Here is a 14,309-nt window from a genome sequence, read left to right as displayed (position 1 = left end):
GTACAGCTCACGCAAAACCAACAAAATCCGCGGCTATGCCGCGGACACACTCTTTTGTTTTCGAAATTACTCCGCATCCACAACGAGTATTCCCTCGGCATCATGCCGAGGCACTCCGCGATCATTCGCGGAGTTACGCCGCGTCTGTTCCTGCCTCGGCATCGATCCGCGGCATCACGCCGCGTCTTTACACGCGGCGGTTCGCCGAAAAAAATACAAATATTTATTATTTACTATAACACATGTTAAATATTTTGTACATAAACGATTATTAGAAACAGATACAAATAATACGTTGATATGTTTACTTCTGCGTGATTGTGTAAACCTTTGGTCAGCTTCTCTGCATACGGAACTTAATATATGATGATTTTGTAGGTCATTATAACCATATCAATCAACCTTACACAGTTTAATCCCGAACATGATCTCGGAAACAAGATTTGCTTTAAACATCGAAAATAACATATTGAGTATCATAAGATTTGCGAAAATACATATGAGAACCAAACAACTATACACATAGAAAACAAATATAAATAATGTTGACAATTTTAATAAAAACTTATATTCGTTTATATTTAAAAATGATTACTTTCACTTCGTCCCGATTTTCAGAAATGGCCATGTACATGTTGCATCTAAATATCAATTTAATAAACGAAATTATCGGGCAATATATTGAAACATTAAACTCGGCATAAATGTGACTACCAAAATAATATTGCGACAAAAACAGTATCATTATTGCGACAATTAAATACACTTGTAAATCTGCTGTTCTCTTAGAAATTGCGCGAAAATAAAGATGACTCGTGTAATATCACGTTATCTGCCTGGAAAGCGTGAGCTTTTTCATTGTAATTTTAATAAATCTTTGCATATTATACGAGGATATAACAAGTAATACAAGCGTATGCGAATGCAAAAGGAAATGCAGTGAGAATCCCGCCTTAAAATATCGAATTTTATACTGAAACATTAGGCGGTTAATCTTTTGATTTGTCGGCGTTTTTTTTAATACTGAAATATTAGGCGGTTAATCTTTTGATTTGTCGGCATTTTGTTTCATTTCAGACTCCATGCAGTTTTCAGATCATAATCTCAGTGCTTTATTATCCGAACTCGTTAGTTTCTGGACACATGCGCTACTGAAAATAACCACCGGTTACGGCCCAAACAAGCACAAAGTGTCTAGTCTCCCGTGTGTTTTATCCCTAAATGTTAGATAAGCACGTGCACTATTTATTATTATGTTGGTCAGTACAGAAGGCCTTCTGAAAACCGCCGACTGCGTCTTTGTTTTATTGCTCAATCTAGCACCGATAATCCAATATCCCGTGTATTACAAAAACACACACTTAAGATAAGCACGTGTCGTCCGTCAAAACTATAATTTATCAGTAAACATATCGAAGTAATTCTCGTATATGATCTCGGAAACGGGACATTTACCATTACGATATTTTTTTTCATAAGATTTGCTTAAAACAAATGAGAACCAATCAAACATACACAGACAAAACAAAATATAAATAATTATGACAAATTAAATGGAAAAAAACGTTGGTTTATTTTCGAAAAATCGCTTTTCCTTTCTCCCAATTTTCAGAAAATGACTTATACATGTTGCATAAAACCTAAATATAGATGACGCTGTTTATTGGTGTTGTAAAAGAATATTAACTTTACACGGCACTTTGTGTGCAATCAGATACAATACAGTAATTGTTGCAATATTGAACGAACTAAAATATGAAAATGATACAGCGTTTTTGACTTTTATTTTATTCAGGAAAATGTCAAAATCATTTGCGAGATACCCCGCTACTCAAATGGAAATTCACTACGAAGTTTTACAATGTTGTCTGCGCAACGTAGTTTTGTGTATCAATAAATTCACCCACGCTTATTTTCGTGCGCTTTTTGTTTTAGACAAACACTGGACATGAAAATATCATGGGCATATACATGTATTTATTTGTGTTACCCTTGTCCCGATTGGACACCTATTTCATCAAATCTTTATTAGAAACATATGCCAAAATTCATTTGATATTTTAGAAAAATGTTGGATGTCTGTGTTAATGAGTTTTATTGAACACTTTTCTCGTCAGTATTAATCAGAATTTGCATTTGAAAATGGAATACACGGGATTAGCGTGTAATGGATAGAGACGGGAAAATTCACATGTATGTGGTAATCGATATTGACAGTCATAAACGCATGTATCGGGGAAACGATAGACTCGGGATTATACGCATCTATCAGGGAAAGGGTTAAGAAACAGTTAATAAAGATAATTTGGACAGATGATGCAAAACCTTATTGTCAATGTATTATGTAGTGAATTGTTTCGCAACGTAGTAACGGTCCATGTAATAAATTTTATGAAGCGAAACTCGGAGTCCATTTCTATCCGAGGTACATGTACATTGTAAATTATAATTAATACGATTGTCCGCCGAATGACTCGACATCATCAATAAATTACTCGGCATCATGCCGAGGCGAGTCGCGGAGACGAGATGCGGAGTGCCTCGGCGGACAGACGCGGCTACTCGGCGACCAGATAGTCGATTCCGAGTCGACTCCGCGAACACAAGATGGCGTCTGACTCCGCGGATCGCGGAATATGTTTGTTTTGCGTGAGCTGTACTGTAGACTAAACCACCTTTTCAAAGTAGACTAAACCAAACATCTTTAAACCATATATATTACAACACTTTAATAAGGTTATGTCTTAATTGTTCCTATTTATAATGGTATTTTTATTTTTTGTCACAAATTTTGTTATGTTAAAGCACTCGCATTCAAATGAATATTTTCATAAAACAAGAGCCAAGTAAAGTAAATGTGCTGAAATAGGAGTAAATTTATCACACCTGCCACTGGCGTTTAAGTAAACTTGGGTAATTGGATCTCTCTCTATCTTGGATATCATTTAAAATGTCACTGCTGAGAAACAGCAGACAATATGTTCTATCAATTTTCAGTATTTTGGGACAATTTATCCAGCAATAAGCAAAGAATAAAAATTTTGTACAAAAATTAAATCTTATTTCACTCCATTGTAGATTTTTCTTTAAGCCTGTTGGATTAAATTGTAACTTTCCATGTTCCTTATGGTATGAACAATACTGCTGTTGTTTTTTTTTTGCTAATTAATAATATGCTGTATTTTGTGGTTATTTTAACTATCGTATGAATTGAACATTACTGTTAGTTTTCAGTGAATAGAGAAATGTTTCCTGCAATAAACAATAAGAAACTGAAATCAGAAGCCTGTTTCTTAAATTATACAAGTCCCATTTTGAAATGTTGCATCTGAATTTTTTCTAAGTCCAACATTCTGCCTCATTTTTCTACCAAGTACAGAAATTTTGCCTTGCTAATATGCAAAGTGCTAAAAATCTGTCTTGTAAAATTTATAAGTGTTAAAATTCTGTCTGGTGTAATAATCTTTACAGATAAAATTCTGCTTCATTGTAATTCTGCTTAGAAAATCTGTACAGATTTCAAGGTATATTCTTGGTCTGTGTCCTCTTTGTACAGAAAAAAGGAATTCTGTCTTGATTCTGGGCAGATTTTGTACAGACTCTATACAGAATTTGCATAGAAATTTCGTACAGGTTGTTGAAAAAAAGTGTCAATTAAAAGACAATGAAAATATTATTTTAATGCATTATTTAAAGACATTTCAATATGATGAAAGTATTAAACATGCTTATACTATTTCTTTACCAACTAATTTTCACAATTTGTACAAGTTTGCGACTCGTTTTTCACCATTTTCAAAAGTTTGCGACTCATTTTTCACCAGGGAGGGAATCTGGAAAAAAAGCCCTGATGCGATAATGTGTGTTGTATATAGGGATTTATTTCTTAACAGGATGTTGAAGAATTAATTATTTTATTTTACATAACTTTCAGTCCCCTTATGATAGTGAATAAGTGTTGCAAGTATGAAAGCAATAGCTTTTATACTTTAGGAATAATATGGACCAAAACACAAAACTTAACAAAATTTGCAATATTCTAAGAATAAAAAGGGCACATTATTCTGTCAAAATGCCAGCAAATGTTATGTAACTTTGCCTGCACAGTCCCCTCATGATTGTAAGTGTGCCATGTTTGAATGCAAAAGCTTTGATACTTTATGAGAAAAGTGGACCTAAACACAAAACGTAACAACATTTGCAATATTCTAAGAATAAAAAGGGCACATAATTCTGTCAAAATGCCAGCCAGACAGGGCTCGAAATTAACACTCGCACACTCGCAAAATGCGAGTGCAAAATACAGATTGTGAGTTAAGTTTTAAGCCACTAGTATTTTTTGGCAAGTAAAGAAATAGTGGAAAAACTATAAGTAATATTGCTAAATGCGCTCGACGTCGTGAACCCTAAACCGTAGGTCAATTTATAGAATGTCCCAATACCCGAATGCAGAAGCGCGCACCTTGTATGTAGACTTGTATACTGATAGTACAGATACGCGGATGTTATTGGTACAAAGAACGTGAAACAGTCTACTAATTTACACGTGTTCATTGAACTTGAACAGGCATGGCGATGAAGTGAAAAATAACTAGTTTCTTTTTGCCCACATACTGTAACCGTTTTCTCCCCACGGTCAGTTTTATCGCATGACCCAAAACAACATGGATTAGTTTGGGCAAACAGCGGAAAATTTAATTGCTGCCACCAGTCCACGTTGAATTTGTACTCCAAACTCAAATGTCTTCTACTAATTTTATTTCACAATCACACATTATTCAAGAAAGCACACTAGAAATACACTTTTATGATTAGTAACAAAAAGTATATTTAAAACATTTAAGTATTGATTTCAAGACACAAGTTTTCAACAATATATATTTAAAGCATCCACCCGTTTCCCTCCTGAACTCCTTTTTAATCTCCAAAACCTTCTTTATATACTATTCAAATAAGGCTGTATGCAAATTTTCGCTAATATGCAAATTTTTGCCAATATGCAAATTTTCACCAATATGCAAATTTTCGCAAATATGCAAATTTTTGGAAATTGCAGAAATTGAGGGATTTATGGCAATTAGCAGAAATGCAGAGGTACTCATGGGAGAGATGGCCTGCACCTAGTATTAAACAGAGGTCACTGTTTGACCAGCAATAACATTATAGAAGTATCCATTACTCCCAACTTGAACATAATTAAATGGACAAAATGAGCTTATTAAAAAAATGCAACAATACTGAAATAACAACACAAAAGATAAAGCAAAGTTAACTATGGAGTTAGAAAAAAAACAACGGAAATAAAATTGTTTCCAGCAAAATTTGCGAGAATGTTTTTGATTTTGCGAGTTAGTATTAAAGCTGCTCGCAATGTTTTGCAAGTAGAAGAAAAAGTTAAATTCGAGCCCTGCCAGAGTTATCTAACTTTGCCTGCCCAGTCCCCTCATGATAGTAAGTTAGTGTGCCATGTTTGAATGCAATAGCTTTGATACTTTATGAGAAAAGTGGATGCAGACGTCGAGGCTCAGGTGATGACAATAGCTCATATTTAAAAAAATAGATCAGCTAAAAATGTTTATATTTACAGTCTATATATTTTATTTTACATTTCGCTACTTTTTCTGAACAGAAGTTTTGTACAGATTTTACTCGGCACAGAATTCCATTCTCCCATTTTAGTTCAAGACTCCCCAGATTTAATTCTACCCAGATTTTGTTTGCCCAGAAGAAAATTGCTTAAATAATTCGTAAAATCTGTAAAGAATTAGTTCTTCGTCTGTATTGAAACAATAATACATAGAAATCTGGTACAACTAATTTTTAATGGACGCACAGTGATTTTTTGCTTTTTTTTTGTTATAGCTTGTGCCATTTGGATTGGGAAAATTAGCGCGATAAACCATGAAATAGTGCATGTTTGACAGCATTTTTATATTATTAAGTGCTGCTTTAATGTCTTCTTACAATGAAGACAGCATATAGTTAATATCCTTCCACATGCATATTAAACTTGCAATAATCTATAGATTCGTATATACACCATTTAATCATAACCTCTTCAAGAGTATTAATTTAAATCAGAATTTTTTTAATTAAATGTCATATGGTGAAAACATTAACAAATAATTTTTTAAATTAAATATCATATGGTGAAAACATTAAAAAATATTAACAAACACACTTTAGTGTTTTTGCTGTGTTAATGATGTATTAAATGGAGTTAAAATAATATATTTAATGTGTTTACCTTTCAATATCTTGCACATTACATCCTCATTTCAATGCTATTACAGTAAACTGAACAGCGTGACAAACATAATAAAGCAGAATATGCATATGAATCTGAGTACACACAGATCCACTAACATATAAATCAAATCATGTTTGTCTCTTTCCATTTTCGAACGATACTCATCTTAAATGCTTTAACTTTGTGAACTTTCCAACACTGGTTTCCGTGACGCACAATCACTGTGCAAATTTCTAATAAATGTTTGTTGTTTTTTATTTGAAACGTAGTATTTTGTGTTAATTGACACACACATTAAATTATTCCATAAAAACCATATGATATCCGTTGTTAATTTGAATCTTATTTATCATTTTCACCGCTACGTCCAACTTGTTGACGCTCTCAAATATTAAGCTACTTTTTATGCCCCCCTTCGAAGAAGAGGGCGTATATTGCTTTGCACATGTCGGTCAGTCGGTCGGTCTGTCGGTCCGTCGGTCCGTCCACCAGGTGGTTTCCGGATGATTACTCAAGAACACTTAGGCCTAGGATCATGAAACTTCATAGGTACATTGATCATGACTCGCAGATGACCCCTATTGATTTTGAGGTCACTAGGTCAAAGGTCAAGATCACTGTGACCCGAAATAGTAAAATGGTTTCCGGATGATAATTCAAGAACGCTTATGCCTAGGATCATGAAACTTGATAGGTAGATTGATCATGACTCGCAGATGACCCCTATTGATTTTCAGGTCACTAGGTCAAAGGTCAAGGTCACGGTGACCCAAAATAGTAAAATGGTTTCCGGATGATAACTCAAGAACGCTTAGGCCTAGGATCATGAAACTTTATAGGTACATTGATCATGACTGGCAGATGACCCCTATAGATTTTCAGGTCACTAGGTCAAAGGTCATGGTCACGGTGACCTGAAATAGTAAAATCGTTTCCGGATGATAACTCAAGAACGCTTATGCCTAGGATCATGAAACTTGATAGGTAGATTGACCATGACTCGCAGATGACCCCTATTGATTTTCAGGTCACTAGGTCAAAGGTCAAGGTCATGGTGACCCGAAATAGTAAAATGGTTTCCGGATGATAACTCAAGAACGTTTATGCCTAGGATCATGAAACTTGATAGGTAGTTTGATCATGACTGGCAGATGACCCCTATTGATTTTCAGGTCACAAGGTCAAAGGTCACGGTGACCCAAAATAGTAAAATGGTTTCCGGATGATAACTCAAGAACGCTTATGCCTAGGATCATGAAACTTCATATGTACATTGATCATGACTGGCAGATGACCCCTATTGATTTTCAGCTCAAAGGTCAAGGTCACGGTGACCCGAAATAGTAAAATGGTTTCTGGATGATAACTCAAGAATGCTTATGCCTAGGATCATGAAACTTGATAGGTAGATTGATCAAGACTTGCAGATGACCCCTATTGATTTCGAGCTCACTCGGTCAAAGGTCAAGGTCATGGTGACCCAAAATAGTAAAATGGTTTCCGGATGATAACTCAAGAACGCTTATTGCTAGTATCATGAAACTTCATAGGTACATTGATCATGACTCGCAGATGACCCCTATTGATTTTCAGGTCACTAGGTCAAAGGTCAAGGTTACAGTGACAAAAAACATATTTAACAAAAATGGCTGTCACTACAACTGAGAACCCATATGGGGGGCATGCATGTTTTACAAACAGCCCTTGTTATATTGGTAATATTTGGAGCGTCCAACGGCTGAACCATTCGATAAATGGTGGGAATTTTTCCTTCTTTGTCTATATTGTTGCGCAAGGATTGTGTGCGCAACATTCAAGCCCTGATATAAGACACTTAATATCAACAGATTGCAATAATATTTACATACCTGTGTAGATAATTCATTTCTCAATAATGTTCTGTAAAAATTATGTAATGACATTTTGAATTTTGCATGCCTGATTAATTTAAATCCAACCACTATTCAATTTTTCAATATCTCTCGATTTACTTGCTGTGTAGATATAAATTGATAACACTACCTCATGTAAAGCATCTGGTTTAAATGCGGAAGAATAAACAGCGTAAAATACAGTTTGCGAATGTCAGTTGTGCTGCAGAGTGTTACATAGTAAACCAATGTTATCATACTTTTCTGGATTAATTTAGAATTGTTTTTATTCTAAGGTGACAATTAAAAAGTTCTGAAATAAATAACATCTTTTATTTTCATACTGTACATAAATAATATTGATACAGATCATACAGTATACCGTCCTATGTAACGTAGAATGTAAGTACATCAAACATTATTAACACAGAAAGAGGTGCGAAAAAGACATGCATTAAAACTGCACGATATCTTTTTTGAACATATGCTTATTAAATAGACAAAGATTAGCATACTAGATCTAGTTAGGTAAAAGTCGGTGTTAAAAGCTCATGTTAAATAAAATTACGCGTACACGTTACACCGTAATGCCTTCTTCTGATTGGTTCATATTTAAATCAGTTTCATGACATGGCAACAGGTCAGTGATTGTTTTGCGATTTAAGTAGAAGTTAAACTGAATAATTTATGCCTTTCTAACTTCGAATCGACGATATTTGATGTAAAAATGGACTTCTGAATTAAAACTGAATGAGTTGGTAATGTTATTTTGCAATTTTACGCTAATTGATGAAAATTTAAAATTTCTGGTTTCCACCACAAAAAAGGTCCTTCAACGATGAGACGTTCCAAAGAATTTAGCCCATAGAAAAGTATCTCTAAATTCTTTGCGGTCTTATAAATGAGACTAACTTGTAACATAAACATGCCTGGAAGGGTTTTAATTTAACTTCGGAATATCTTCCTTGTCCATACCATGTGTCACTCATTAATTAGGTGATCCTTGGTGAAAACTTGCAGCTCAAGGTCAAAGGGCATGAGTATACTGTTCTGCTTTAAATTAATTGTTTAAAGATTTACTTGTAACTCTTTCTTGTACTTTTATTAATTACAAATTCTTATCTTATGCTGCCCGCCCCGCCCCCACCCTCACACACTACCTGGCAATATATAACATTTATTATGTTGTCGTGCTACATCATAAGTCACGCAAACAAAACATGAAACGCGTAAAAGAAAAACAGCATTTGTGTCAACTGCAAATGAAATCAGCAGAATTAATTGTAAATTTAGAATTAAATTAAATATTAATTGCATGAAAAATTGTATCCTCTGAAACTGGAATGGTCAAGGTTTAATATTTGTGGTGTAACATCATATATAGGTCCTCTGCTTGGTTGGTTCAAATTATGACCATCAGGGGTCAAAACTAGTCACGCCGTGACATAATTTATATTGATTCTAAATACTATACTGTACAGATATTTCCAAAACCACAAGGTCAGGCATTTGATATGTTACAGTTTTGTTGATCATCATGATGCAGCCATCTTTTACCAAGCTTAATCAGATCACGCCCATTCTGTCAAATCTGGGCCCAAGGGGTCTATGAAAACTGATGAAATACATAACTAACACAATCTTCTATACTGAAACAACAAGTGACAGTGCTTTGATAGTTATCATCTAGTTGTCCTCTACAAGTTTTGTTCTAATCATGCCCCTCATGTCAAAACTGGCCACGCCCCAGTGGTCTGATGATTTAATAAAGACTTATGACTTAAAAAATATGATTCATAAGTCTCAGACCAAATATTTGGTATGTCACAGCTGGTAGAGGCCTGTACCAAAATGTTTAAATGCATCCCTTGGGAAAAAATATGGCCATATAGATTTATTATCCATAATAACTTCTTCTTTTAAAGCGGGTATATACGATTTTTAATATGTGTTTAATTGTAATAATATTGATAAAATATGTTACAAAAACACAAAATAGGCAAGAAAAATTATACATTAAAGCCGAATTTCATAAAATGCAGCAAAGACAAATTAGCGCCCCGAGCCGATAATGACGTACATATTTTCCTACGATAACGGAAGCATTCGTCTTTGTATTAGGATCGGAGATAGTGTTCGTGTGTCGTATCGTGTGTCGTATGAATAGATATCGTTGCAGGAATTCAAATAAACTGTTAAACTAAGTTTAGATGCACATCGTACATGTATGGTATATATGCTGGCGAATTCGGCTGTACAGCCGTTTTCGATTTCAGAATTAAATATCTGGCTTATTTCCCATTTTTCGACACTTAACTTTTATTTTAATTTATATTGAAATATATATATAATAAGTTTTTTACACAGTTTATATAAATTCATAAATATTTGACAAAATCGTATATACCCGCTTTAAACCTACAGCTTTGATATGTCGTATGTGAAATCCAAATGTGTTCCACTAAAAATACTGTTCTAGTTATTTTCCTGAGTTCCTAAAGTGGAAATGCTCCACTGTCACATAATTGATATAGACCTACATAGTTGAATTATTTTTAAAATCTTCTCTACAGGCCAAGTCAAAGGTGTAATATATGTCATCATGACCCCTATCGAAATTAGGGTCACTAGGTCAAAGGTAAAGGTCACTGTCACAATAAGTGGGCATATGTCTCCGACTGCAGAACACTTGTTTTTAATGTGTGTAGTATAAAGTTAATTGCAAAATATTATTCATACATGTGTATTTCCCAACTTTAAAAAAATCATTGACTTTAGACTTGCTACTGTAAGAAATGTCAATATCACAAATAAATATACAATAGGCCAATCTCTTGGATCCTTTAACATATTTTACAATGGCATCTTTTCTTGTCCACGAATAGATCAAGTGACAACAACAAAAGCAAAAAAATCACAATTGGTTAAATTACAAATAAACTTATCAGGAAATAGTAGACCAGGTTGCATGTCATAAGCTGCTCAACGCAGGCTAGATTGTTAATACTGACCCTTTATTTAGAAATAGAGGACCTCCTCTAAGATTTGGGGTTATTTTAATTTGCATTTTTTCTTTGGTCTGTTTGTTGATTGGTTTGCACATTTTTATCCCCCCCCCCCCCCCCCCCGCTTCGAAGAAGAAGGGGTATATTGTTTTGCACATGTTGGTAGGTCCGTCCGTCCGTCCATCCACTAGATGGTTTCCGAATGATAACTCAAGAACGCTTAGGCCTAGGATCATTAAACTTCATAGGTACATTTATCATGACTGACAGATGAACCCTATAGATTTTCAGGTCACAAGGTCAAAGGTCAAGGTCACAGTGACTGAAAAAGTAAAATCGTTTCCGGATGATAACTCAAGAACACTTATGCCTAGGATCATGAAACTTCATAGATACATTGATCATGACTCGCAGATGACCCCTACTGCTTTTAAGGTCACTAGGTCAAAGGTCAAGGTCACGGTGACTCAACTTAGAAAAATGGTTTTCTTATGATAACTCAAGAAAGCTTACGCATAGGATCATAAAACTTCATAGGTACATCGATCATGACTGGCAGATGACCCCTATTGATTTTCAGGTCACTTGGTCAAAGGTCAAGGTCACAGTGACTGGAAATAGTAAAATGGTTTCTGGATGATAATTCAAAAATAATAAGGAACATTTTGAACAAACATGTGGAGTTGCACACGCTAACCTGACCATTCAAACATTTAACAATGGCGTCTTTACTTTTCCACAAATAGATCACATGACAACAACAAAAGCAAAATAATCACAAGAGGTTAAATAACAACAAATATTGGGAGATAGTAGACCAGGTTGCATGTCATATGTCGCTCATCACAGGCTAGACTGTACATACTGAGTTTGGGAATATAATAATATTAATATACGTCATGCTTGTTTTTTGTGGGATGGTAGAGCATTAATGATCTTTTCTTGCATGTGTTATTATGGATAGTGTGGTCAAGGTGTACAATGATACTAAAACTGAAAACAATATAAACTACTAGAAATGTATTCTTAGTACATGGATACCTCTACAATCCAATTTGTCCCACAACTGCACAAATGTCTTTAAATTATGAACAAACATATGGAGTTGCACACGTTAACCTGACAATTACTATGTTACTGTAGAAGTATCCCTCTATTTGAGTAACGCTTCTCACAATTGAAAAAATATTATCGTTTGGTTAAAGGGATTGTCACATAACTCTTCTTATTAAAAAAAAAACTTAAAAAAAATATCAAGGTGCATACTTTTACATGGTGTGTCAGGGCCCTCAATCTATCAAATCTGCCGCCGAATTTCGGTGGCAGTCCCACTTGAAAAGTATACTTTTTTCCCCTTTTGGGGGGAAAAATTCCCCCTAAAAAAAAAAAAATTTTTTTTTTTTTTTTTTTTTTTTTAATAGAAAGATGTGTCTCATGATTATTATATCTCAATTCTGTTTCAATTTAAGCTTTTCAAACATACTTAATTATGAAAAATGCAATGGATATAGTGCAAACATGTACAAATGAAATAATGAGAGAGTAAGTAAAAAAATCCCCCAAAAAGGGAAACGCCGCGAAAATTCCCCCTCCTAAGGGCTGCGGACCCCTTCCCCCAAAGTAGTGTGAGGGCCCTGTGGGTTATACTTTAAGAATAGTTCATCCCTCTATCAGCTGTACTCTTTGAGTTACTCACAACACAATCTTAAATGTGATTTCTTTGCTAAACAGGGGCCATAACTCTGGGTATGTTGAAAAAAGACATCAAACTATGCATGTGGGTAAAATTACACAATGATAAATATTTATGTAAAGTGTTAGTCCTCTTCTAGCAATACTGTTTATTTTACACTCTACACATATTCTAAAATGTCATTTATGTATATAAATATGAGACATTACTACAATTATGATGAAAACAACAGAAACAACATATAGAGGTGCGCATTAGCTCACATGCCTGGTTACTGTACTTGTAAAGTTGCAGGGATACATGTTGAGTTATATATGACAGAAAAGTCACACAGATGGATGGAAAAGTGCAAATCTATATACCCCCATATTCAGCCCAAGAAGTGTTAATTTATTGTCCATGTATGTTTTTATTTGACACTTTATACTTGTTTGAAGCATTACATAATATCACTGACTATTCCTTGCTGGTACATGTTTATTTCAGCCAGTGCAGTAAAGTGACCCAGATTTCGGAGCTGACCAACTCGCAGCCCACTAGCCTGGAGGGGATGTCAGTGGAGCTGGAAACTGTCCTGGGGGAAATTAAAACCCTGCAGATCAGTCAGAAGGCCAGCATTCAGTCATTGCAGAAAACATACAAGGAACATAGTGCAGTTATGATAGAGCAAATGCGTGGCAATTTAAATACTTATATAGATGAATGTGATAATAGTTCTGTGGGTACATCAGGCGGAAATGAGCAATATTTAAAAGAAGAGATGTGTAGGAGTGTTCTCTCTATCGTGAATGAATTTGATAATATTACTGCGAAGGAACTTAGCGAGATGAAAGATGAAGTTATAAGCATTAAAGGGTCAGTTACAAGTTCTATTCATAAATGCACCAGTGTTCACAGTGACTTGTCACAATTCCATGAAATTGTTCAGAAAATTGGAGATCATAAGCAGCTCTGCCTTATAGCCAGCATAAAATGGAAGCATATAATACAGCAGGCACTGACTCCTGGGAAAGTCAGGCAAGGCGTTTAATGTCCAGAGTAATGCTAAGCACAATGTGAGAATACCAAGTGAGTCATATGAATGTAGTATCACAGGCATATGTGTTCTTACTGATGGGCAGGTGCTGGTCGCAGACATGTTCAATAAGAGGTGCAAGCTGCTGAACCAGCAGTACCAAGTGGTGAGTCACTGTGATGTGACTGAATATGTAAGGGACATGTGTCAGATCACACCCAGTGAGGTTGCGGTGGCTCTGGATGATAATGCTAGCAACACACATAATGTCCAGTTTATTACAGTCACCCAGAGCCAGCTCACTCTTGGTAGGAAGCTTGAGTTACAACATAGATGTATAGGTATTGACCACCACGAGGGTGAACTGTTTATCTGCTCTAGTACTGCTCTGTTCAAGTACACACTGAGTGGCAAACAGGTCTGCAGACTCTATGAAGATGAATCTGCTTATGACACAGGTAAGAATCATGGTGAA

At 35.1% G+C, this 14,309-nt stretch overlaps 1 protein-coding gene across 1 annotated transcript in view; it reads left to right on the top strand.

Annotated features, from left to right (window-relative positions):
• LOC127863184 (uncharacterized) overlaps window positions 1-14,309 on the top strand; it is a 352,983-nt gene that overhangs the window by 316,133 nt on the left and 22,541 nt on the right. Inside the window, exon 2 of the mRNA XM_052402588.1 lies at window positions 13,306-14,292. Coding sequence (XP_052258548.1) covers window positions 13,956-14,292 — 337 coding nt within the window. The 5' untranslated portion in view covers window positions 13,306-13,955. The remainder of the gene's footprint in view (window positions 1-13,305; window positions 14,293-14,309) is intronic.

Source organism: Dreissena polymorpha, unplaced genomic scaffold, assembly GCF_020536995.1.
Source record: "Dreissena polymorpha isolate Duluth1 unplaced genomic scaffold, UMN_Dpol_1.0 chrUn002, whole genome shotgun sequence".
Classification (NCBI taxonomy): domain Eukaryota; kingdom Metazoa; phylum Mollusca; class Bivalvia; order Myida; family Dreissenidae; genus Dreissena; species Dreissena polymorpha.
This window is presented reverse-complemented; position numbering and strand designations above follow the sequence as displayed.